The sequence below is a fragment of the Antedon bifida genome, chromosome 7, assembly GCF_963402885.1.
Source record: "Antedon bifida chromosome 7, ecAntBifi1.1, whole genome shotgun sequence".
NCBI lineage: Eukaryota > Metazoa > Echinodermata > Crinoidea > Comatulida > Antedonidae > Antedon > Antedon bifida.
The window spans coordinates 8,069,920-8,080,103 of NC_136232.1; the positions used below are offsets into that span (position 1 = coordinate 8,069,920).

General features: G+C 33.4%; 1 protein-coding gene across 3 annotated transcripts; it reads right to left on the bottom strand.

Moving 5' to 3' along the window:
• Positions 1-35: 35 nt before the first annotated feature.
• LOC144849045 (aldehyde dehydrogenase, dimeric NADP-preferring-like) lies at positions 36-10,142 on the bottom strand. 3 transcript variants are annotated; one of them, XM_078706003.1, is made up of 14 exons: positions 10,070-10,142; positions 8,427-8,467; positions 8,023-8,166; positions 7,002-7,097; positions 6,264-6,399; positions 5,575-5,660; positions 5,041-5,204; positions 4,749-4,926; positions 4,521-4,573; positions 3,737-3,934; positions 3,198-3,313; positions 2,924-3,053; positions 1,750-1,885; positions 36-1,201 (listed from the first exon to the last, which is right to left on the bottom strand). In XM_078706003.1, the coding sequence occupies exons 2-14, from the start codon at positions 8,445-8,447 to the stop codon at positions 1,175-1,177; spliced, it is 1,485 nt and encodes a 494-aa protein (XP_078562129.1). In that variant the 5' UTR covers positions 8,448-8,467; positions 10,070-10,142; the 3' UTR covers positions 36-1,174. The 3 variants fall into 3 exon arrangements, with proteins under 3 accessions (XP_078562129.1, XP_078562131.1, XP_078562132.1); XM_078706005.1 differs by lacking the exon at positions 1,750-1,885 and adding an exon at positions 2,295-2,375; XM_078706006.1 differs by lacking the exon at positions 36-1,201 and adding an exon at positions 2,295-2,375 and having other exon boundaries at positions 1,761-1,885.
• Between the last annotated feature and the right edge of the window lie 42 nt (positions 10,143-10,184).

Sequence of the window (10,184 nt, forward strand, 5' to 3'; positions counted from 1 at the left end):
ACCTTAATGGACAAGCATAAAAAAGGAACAATTCCTATCATTGTCTTTGGTCATTTTTTATTCGATTATAATTACTGGTATCTCCTTAAGTAATATGTTCAACCCATAAAACATAGTAAAATCCTAATGCATTCTCCATTGAACATCAGAGGAACGTGTTATACCAAGGAAATCTGTTAGACTGCCTTGGTACAATAAACCGGGCAATACAATATCATAATGCCCGGTTCTAAACAAGTAAGTGCCCTAGAGGATTTCAACCCTTATGATTAAGATAACACACACATTTATGTTTTTATTTCCAATTCCTTATTATATACCCTTGAAACATGGTAATAACAAAATAACTATATTACTCATATTCACAAAATAAAAACAAATAAAATATAATATAAAATCGCATAAAATTATTTCACACAAATCTGACGATTAAATAATACAACTATTACCTACATATTTAAGACATGCAATATAAGACATGCACTATCACACATGCATTTAAAAATATGAATTTTATATCATAATAATTATAAAACAATTTCTATCTGCCAAGAACTACTTTTCCTCTCAAATTATACATACAGCACTAATAATGGAACTGATTTTGAAAAGGAAATATACATGAAAGAAACATGCAAAGCTCTGTCTACACTATCAAACTTTATGTGACAACAAAATGTGATGTGCCCATATATGGACATGATGATGTCATATCAATACCACATATGGGCATATCTCTACCATATTTTGGGCACATCACACTTTTTTGTCAAACTAGTTTGATAGTATAGACAGAGCTTTAAAGTTTACAGAACAACTGTTTTGGTCATGAAATAATAATAATCTTTTTAGTAGTTGCGTTCTCATAATTTAAAAACCTCATTTGCTTGGCATATCTGTGCAACAAATATTTAGTACACACATTATTATTTGAATTGGATATTAAATATCTATTTTTAAAAATTCTTATTTTTAGGGGATAACTTCTTCAAGGTTAATTTTATAGACAATTAATACTCTTTCAGTGACTTCAGTTATTTATGAATCGCATGATATTCTGACACTTGGTTAGGTTTTTGTTTCCTTTTTCACATCCAGTATTTATCAATTTATTACACACTGCACTGGTGGATATAACCAAGTTCGTTTACTGCTTACTACTACAGCTGCTTGTTCAATAGATCTTTGTTACATCACAGTACTATAAAACATAGAAAAAGTTTGTTAGTTAGCTCTGTCTCAATCATTACTCAGAATTGCAAAATCATTAAATCCATTTATCACCACAATATATCACAATCTCTACTATCAATTACTACAATCACATTCACTGATACTGGATGAATGAAGAAGTATAATTATAGTTTGTGGAAGGAAAACAGAATACGTAAAAGTTTGAAATGCAACTGATAACCATAACAAAAATAAAAAAACTTGAAAACTCAAAATGTTATGTTATTTATGTTATGCCAATTCAGATTGACGGTTCATAACGGCTCGCAAAATTTTGGGTTTTAAAATAATAATTGAATAATGGATGTAGAAAAATAGTCTTTCCTTGATAAAATTGTCATTTGGAATATTAAGAATGTATCCCTTAAAAAAAAACAAGCATGTGTCTCTGCACATACCATGACACAGCTGCAACAAAAAAGTTCAATTATAAGTTAGACCCCAGACAAGCTTAAGCAAGGCCCCAGAAACCAGTTAAGACAAGTTTAAGCTAGGCCCAGAGAAACCAGTCATTACCTTCAACAAAAACCCCACAATAGCACACAACAAGGCTCCATATATTAATACTGGGAAGGCTTTGCTTTTCCTGGATTTAGACATTAACCACAAAAACCAGCTTTCTTTCTTCTTGGAATATGGTGGGTAACGGATTCTGCAAGGAAGATGATGCATGATAAATGATAACTACAGTAGATCCTCCCCTTTTAGATACCACTACTCAGAGGACACCTCTATTCAGGGGACACTCCTATTAAGGGGACACTTTTCCTGTGAAACCAACAAGGGGAAATATTGTTAACACTTGGATCTTAAAGGTGTCCTCTAAATAGCAGCTCTACTGTATTTTCAAATTCCTATTCGTATTTGTCCAAGATGGAGATTTGAGGAGTGTGTGACACATGTAAACGATTTGAATGTACATATATCCATAAAGTTACATTTTTGTGAGCCGTTATGAAATTAAAAAAACTGATAACACAAAGAAAAGGAAACATATGATCATGCGAATATCAACAGCGAAGGTCCATGTGTGCAGTGATGCATAACATGTGACCACCTACCATCTAGATCTGTTACGTGACTTTTTCATAAGCCACAACAACCAACCTTCTTTAGACTCTGTATATGGAGGATAACGAACACTACGAGAAAAATACAAATCTACATTAGATAACAATAATTGATACAGTTGAATCCTGTTAACTGTCCCTAAAATAGGAGTGTCTCTTTAATAGGAGTGTCCCTTGAATGGGAGAGTCCCTTTAATAGGAGTGTCCCTTGAATGGGAGAGTCCCTTTAATAGGAGTGTCCCTTGAATAGGAGAGTCCCTTTAACAGGTTTCCCCCTCATTCATTTTACAAGGGTGTCCCCAAAAGAAGGAGATGTCCTACTGTGCTATAATACATGATCATGTCATTTTGGATTTTAAACTGCGAAATTGAATGATGATCCTTTTTGCCAGATGTTTTATTGCGTTGTGTTCATACTATATAGTTGCACTGAAAACCCCAAATTTCCATCTTGTACTAATGAATTGAATTAAATCTTAAATTTAGACATATCAATACATTTATTTGAATATTATTGGTATAATGATTATATTTATAGTACTATATTCTATTTTTCCTAATAACTCTGTGTACCAGTATCTTCTCTCCTAAATTGTTACCTGATCAAATATTATACTCACGCAAGTAAACTCTCTAATGATTGGTCTCCAATGACAACTGCCCGTTTATGTGAGAATCTATCAAAAGAATGTTTACCATGGTACCCGCCCATCCCGCTGTTACCAATACCGCCAAAAGGAAGCGTGTCAACTGCAAAGGAAATATAAAAAGGCGTTGAATAATATTTATTTTTTTGTGCATTTATACACCTGTTCCGGCACGGTTCCAGTCCGGCGCTGACAAATCAAATCAATCGTTTGCCGGTGGTGAACCAAATTTAATTAAATTTTTTACCAGCAGCATGCATGAGAACATCATTTGCTGTGAAACCACCACTAGATGTTCGATTAAGAATACTGTCAACGACTTGTTTCTTGTTTGAGAACACATACATTGCAAGCGGCTTTTCACTGAAAAATACCAAAATAAGCCAGAGGTTCATTATGATTGTAAATTATATATATGCTATTTATTTCATTTTATTTATTTATTTGAACTAAAAAAAATAAAAACAGGTTAGGAAAAACAAAAGCGACATAGGCTGTGAAAACTGAAAAATCACACAAAATCTTGAGGTCCAATAGGTCTAAAATTTAATTAAAAATGTATTTAGAATATCATAAATTTTAGGCCAGTCCAAAGGTGTCTGGTATATATATAATTTTGACGATATTTAACCGAACATAATAGTAATTTTTAAAATTCTACATATCTGAATCAACTCCATCTTTGGTAGGAATGTAAAATGGATACCTCACTGCTTTCAAAAGTCTTTTAGGGAGCTACAGTATTTTAGGCAACTAAATTAGTAGAATATTATTATAAATGCTTACCGACTATTGATGAAATTGATTGCTTCATCGACATCAGACACAGTCATTATTGGGAGAACTGGGCCAAACACCTCATCTGTCATAACAGGGTCATCAGGTTTCACGTCAACAAGAACCGTGGGAGCAACATACTTCTCCTTCTCATCTGTTTGGCCTCCCATTACACATTTCCCACTATCTAACAGCGATACGACTCTCCTATATAACAAAAAACTCTTTGTAGAAACACAGATTTCTACAAAATGCCAACTTAATGTCAATGGCTACCAGATGTCTCTCTATGTAGATGTTTACCTGACCCAATACCAGTAACAGATTATATCTTCTTCTTTTCAGTTATTTACTTTAAATTCAGAGTAAATGCCTAAATGTGGCTATAAACTTAAGCTCTGTCTACACTGTCAAACTAGTTTGACAAAGTGTGATGTACCCAAATATGGTAGTGATATGCCCAAATATGGTAGTGATATGACATCATCATGTCTATATTGGCACATCACATTTTCTTTTCAAATAAAGTTTGATAGTGTGGACAGAGCTTTAAAGTTATTTGTTTTAACTTAAAGAGTCTCCTTCCATACAACCATTGTTCTATTGATTTATACCTTTCATATGATGTGTGTATTACGCGTTGTATGGAAAATAAATTCATTATTACATTACCTATGCCTCCTTTAGTTGAGGTCAGGTCTATCGTCATTGTATTTTTGCTTTGATGAAATAATATTTAATATTTGATAGTATATACAACTATTGTATTTAAGATAGTGATTAAATTACTTACTTAAAATGTCTCTCATTTATAATTCTTCCAAAATCTTTCGAATTTTGTGGATTCTGTTGAAATAAAAAAGAAAAACACTCATACTATAATATTTGAAAACCTAACATGGAGAATTGGTGTCATCCATGACTACTGAAATTTCTGGAATTCTCATATTCTGTTTTACTTTCACAAAATTACCATAATTAACCCGTTTCCACATATATCATTGGTTGTTTTTTTTCTTACCTCACCATAAAATTCTTTCACTGCGTCTTTAACAGCTTCAACAAACTTATCCCGAGTTTCTCGTTCCAGCAAGACATAGTCAGGTGCGATGCATGTTTGCCCACTATTTATAAACCTACCCCAAGCAATTCGCCTAGCAACAGTGTACAGGTTACAGTCCTTATCAACAAATGCTGGGCTAAAAGAAAAAAAAATTAGGAAAAAATAAAGAAAATGAAGAAATCAAATTTGAAACATTGTTTTTCTTTTTTGAAAATGTGAAAGACTTATTTTATAAGATCTGTTTACTTACCTCTTGCCACCAAGTTCCAATGTAACTGGCGTCAAATGTTTGGCTGCGGCTGCCATGACGATTTTAGCTACGGGGCTGCTACCAGTGTACAAAATGTGATCAAAGCGCTCCGCCAACAAAGCAGTTGTCTCTGGGATACCCCCATTAACCAACGTATAACAGTCCTAAATAAAGAAATATGACAAATTGTTGTTTTTCGAATTTACCATATCCATTTCATTATACAGTCATGTTAAACTCATGTTATTATTTAAGATTTGTTGGCTACACTACACTGTGAAACAACATTATTTTAAAAATGCACTCTCCAAATAATTATTATTATAATACTCGGGGGCGGATCTAGCATTATAGATTAGGGAGGGGCCCCCCCTAATAATCCATAAATGATAAAAACGATCCGTTGGGCGTTGGTTTGCAGAAAAATAAAAATAGTCATTATTTTATTTTACAAAAGATATGGCCGTTCAATTTAAGGGGGGAGGGGGACTAAAGTCTGTTTATCCCCTGCCTAAATCTGTGCCAACATTGTACCTTATCTAAATACTTGGGAAGAAACTTCTCAAAAACAGCGGCTGTTGCAGGTGATAACTCTGATGGCTTCATAACAGCAGTGTTACCTAAAACGTATAAAATGAGAGAAATAGAAATAAATATTATGGTAGAAACAGTTATGATAAAATGGCATTTTTGGTTGTTCTTCTTCACTGATATTTGAATTTTGTCAATGTTTTATAAATGTGGATTTATATACAGATGTTTGTGTTTACCAGGTAAGAGTGAAATTACACACTCTTCCCTGGTATTTACATTCATCCTATTGAGGAAATTTGATTAGGCCCTCTATTGACCCAGAGCTGAGATGTACCAGTACACCAGGGTAACCCAACTCTTTCTAAAGGTGCACCATGTTCTTTAAAATGCACAATCTTTATCTAAGAAGACTTGTTCTACCACTAGAACAAAAGACAAAGTGAGACTTGAACCAATGGTTTTATTTTGTGTCGCCCCTCTGAGTTAACCGCTTGGCCTCTAAACTTTAATTTGCTATATCAGTCAGGAGAAAAATGGCAAAAGGCTTCTTACTTTCTAGGAGTTTTCAGAAACTAACTGTTGCAACATGATCACAGTGCTGATTTTTCCATTTTTCCTCTAACTGATATTACAGTACATTAATCTTATGGTGCCCTCTATCTATCTAGCCACACATGAAGTTTACAAACCTGCCATAATAGCTCCAATGAGTGGGTGCAGAATAAGTTGAACAGGGTAGTTCCAAGCACCAATGATCAGCATTACACCCACAGGTTCTGACTTTATGTATACATCTTTACCTACCATCGCCATTGGTTTACTGGTCTAAGTAACAAAAATAAATAAAATAAATAAAATAAATAAAATAAATAAATAAGTTAAAAAATGTAAATATACATTTCAAGCTCTGTCTACACTATCAAACTTTATGTGACACAAAAATGTGATGTGCTCATAAACGGACATGATTATGTCATATCACTACCATATTTGAGCATATCACTACCATATTTGGGCACATCACTACTTCTTTTTGTCAAACTAGTTTGATAGTGTAAACAGAGCTTTACTCTCTCAATACCGTACAATCCTAAACTCAGATTTTTCTTGAGGTCCAAATAGTTCCAAATTTTGCATTCAGAATCTTTTTTGTTTAAAAAGTTCACTTTCCCAAATGCTTAGCCCAAGAGTGTCTTGTTATGTCAAAATGTGCTGTAGTAGTAGTAGTAGTAGTACTTTTTAAACAAAAAAGAAAAGAAAGAATAGAGTCCTATGAATGTTGCTTCACATCTCTGCTCATTATGCAGATAGAAAATGTGTCTCTTTAAATTTAAGTATACTGTATGTTTACTAATAGTAAATACAAAATCAGGTCAACTGTGTCATTCAGTTGATATTATGATTAACAAAACTGAAGTACAAAATACCTTTTCATCTTTCATCCATTCCTTCAAATGATTCAAAGCGTGTATCACCTCATTTTCAGCAAAAGATATTTCCATTCCCATGGCCTCACTCCTTGGCTATAAATATAAAGACATTAAAAATACAGGGTGTTTATTTAATTTGGATCAATGTGTCAAAGATAGAGTACAATAAAGGTTCTCATTTTTCTACATAGACCACAATTAGAATTGAACCCAAGCTCTTTGATTATAATTTTATATCATATCATATCATTTATTTCACCTAACAAACAAAAATGTGAACAGAGAAAATATTGAGGCAGGCTTTAATACTAAAATGTTATAATAAAGAAATAACACAGACACTCCGCTTCACATTAAAATGCATGACGTATATGCATTAACATTTTTAAAAATGCATTAGAAAGTGTGTTTAAACATTATATATAAAATCATGGTACTGAGAGCTGCTGTAACCATGGCAAGAATAACAATAGAAAAGAATAATTGTATTGTGCAAACAATGCACACATATTTACTTAATTACACTGCAGTATATAATGTGTCACTACTAAAAGCCCCATACAAGATTAATTTAAAAAGCATGAGTTTCAAACTGTACAGTAAGTGGTCATTTATATGCTGTTGTTCGAATTAATCAATTGGTTGTAGAATTGCATGATTGATTGATAATGTAAAATGTAAAATGAGTGGCCAAGTGGTTAAGACAGTGGAACCGTAATACCTAGCCATAACATCAGCAAGGGTTCGAGCCTCACTCGCTCCATGGTTACAGCGGTAGAACGAGTCTTCTCGGATTAAGGACTATAAACCGTAGGTCCATGTGTACACATCTGGCTCATGTGCACTTTAAAGAACCTAGTACATCTTTCGAAGACAAGTAGGGGCTTATCCCGGTGTACTAGTAGGCCTACTGTACACACAGCCACTGTAACAGTTATCATAACTCATAGGATTGTCATATGCTGTTTAGGATCACCCTCTATAAATAAGGTTGAATAAAAATAAAATAAGTATATACCTTTCTAAGATCTTTACTCATGGCATCTATCATATCTTGCTGATGATCTTTGATAAAATTCAACATACTTTCTAAAAGTTGTTTACGTTGTTCATAGGAGCGGGTACATCCCTTGTTGAAGGACTCGCGGCACGTAGCCACAATCTAACAGAAATAATATAAAGCATGACGTTTAAAAAAAATTCAAATTCCTATAAATCTAAATGTATCTTTCCCAAAACTGTATTTAAATTTGTTTTATACACCTCCTGGTTTCCTGAGACCCCATTTCATCATTTTCTTGAAACATTATACATACTATTATTTTATTGTAATTTATATTTTGATGAATAAATGTATTTGTAGTTGTGCAGATACACTAAAATTCTGCAAAAAAATGTATTAACACTTTAAAAAATACTTACTTTAGCTGCATCAATGGACATAATTGAAAATGTTTATTTTCCTACAAAAGAAAATGTATAAAAACAAAAATTAGTTGAATATTAACTCTTGATATACCTGGGTAAATTTCAACAGCATGTTTAGTAACATACAATAGTAATTGTGTACTTTGTATTTAACCAAACTCAGTCCACAAAATGTGTGCGAGCAGTTTTGTGACTTTGACACCGACTTTGAAAAATGTTGGCATGACTCCACAAAATCTTGCACAATACATATTTGGTCTTGCGAAATGTATGTAAATTTACAGTATCTATAGACTATACAATACCATCATTATATAACATTTAAGGTGCAATGATTACTTTAATTAACAATTTAGTTTTTAAATTGCTTTTAATTTACAACAAAATTAATAGGAGTTGAAAGAGAGTACTTTTCCCCTGGGAAAAGTAGGTATTATTTAAAGCCCCATTTCCTATGTTCTTTAGATTTATGTTAACATTTAAATAATGTAAACAAAATAAATATATATGGTCCCAGTGCGACAATTGTTTCGGTCTTTAAATGGTTAAAAATAGGGACTAGGGACAAGACGGGAAGCCACATGACGGTGCTCATGACCGTCCGGTCGTCGTCTTCGCACAAGGGCCGGGTGCGTAACTAATAACACAGCTATATTGACGGTATATGATTTTACGCTCTAGAGAAACACATCATCTTCCTCCCCTAACCGTCCTGTTTCATAAAGTCCTTTATGTTTAGTAAGCCAATTCTAATGATTTAAGCGGCCAGCTATAAATCCCAGCATGCATTGCACGCGGATTTATATTTTTGTTTTTGGAAGAAGTATAATATATCAATAAAGGGAATGGGGCTTTAAACTACAGAACTAATAGGCCTAATGGATCTTTGAACTTTGTACTGATTACAATTTGTTGATAACACTAGACTAGAGATATTCTTAATTACGTAATCTTACTTATGTACTAGGCAAGTAAATAAGGCCATGACAAATAGATTAGATGGTTCTTGTCAGCCGTCCTGCGTGTAAAATACGAAGAACACACATCAAAAAAGCAAATCTGACAATTTTTCTTTCTCTTCTCTTCTCTTCTGTATATCAGAAAAGATGACTTCTTGTATAAGTGAAAACCTACACCTATCTATCTAGGCCTAGTAGTAGTAGTAGTAGTATTAGTACTAGGTAGGTGCCATGTACTTAATCTTCTATTAAAGTATTATAAATATAATTTGTTCAGATTTATTTCCAACACCAAAAAATAACGACGCAGCATCTTGTCTTCTTCCAAAAAAGCATAACACTTTTTTGTGTAGGGTACCGGTAGGTAAGGCCCATCATCAGGCTTACTGTAGGCTACTAAAGAGAAAGCAAACTTGACAAATATGTAGAAATTTCCCAGGGTTGCGCCTTCTGGGCCATTAGATTTATGAGTCTACAGGGGACCTACATTCCATTTAATACCGTGCTGCAATGCTGCTGGCTGGGCATGGGCTAGGCTACCTTTTTATGACTCAAATAAGTACTGCTTTTCATGTTTACCACTAGCAATATAATATTGAAATTAACGTGCATTTATCACTGAATTACTTTAGATAATAACATAATACTTTCTGCTGCACAAAAGAAACGTTTTCTTACCTTAATACACAAAAATAGGTTTGTTTATGTACCTCTCTCTCCGCGAATTAAAACCCCGTGATTCCAATTTCTGTGTGTGAACTGCACATAGAAACTTATCAGAGCGTGTCGTTGA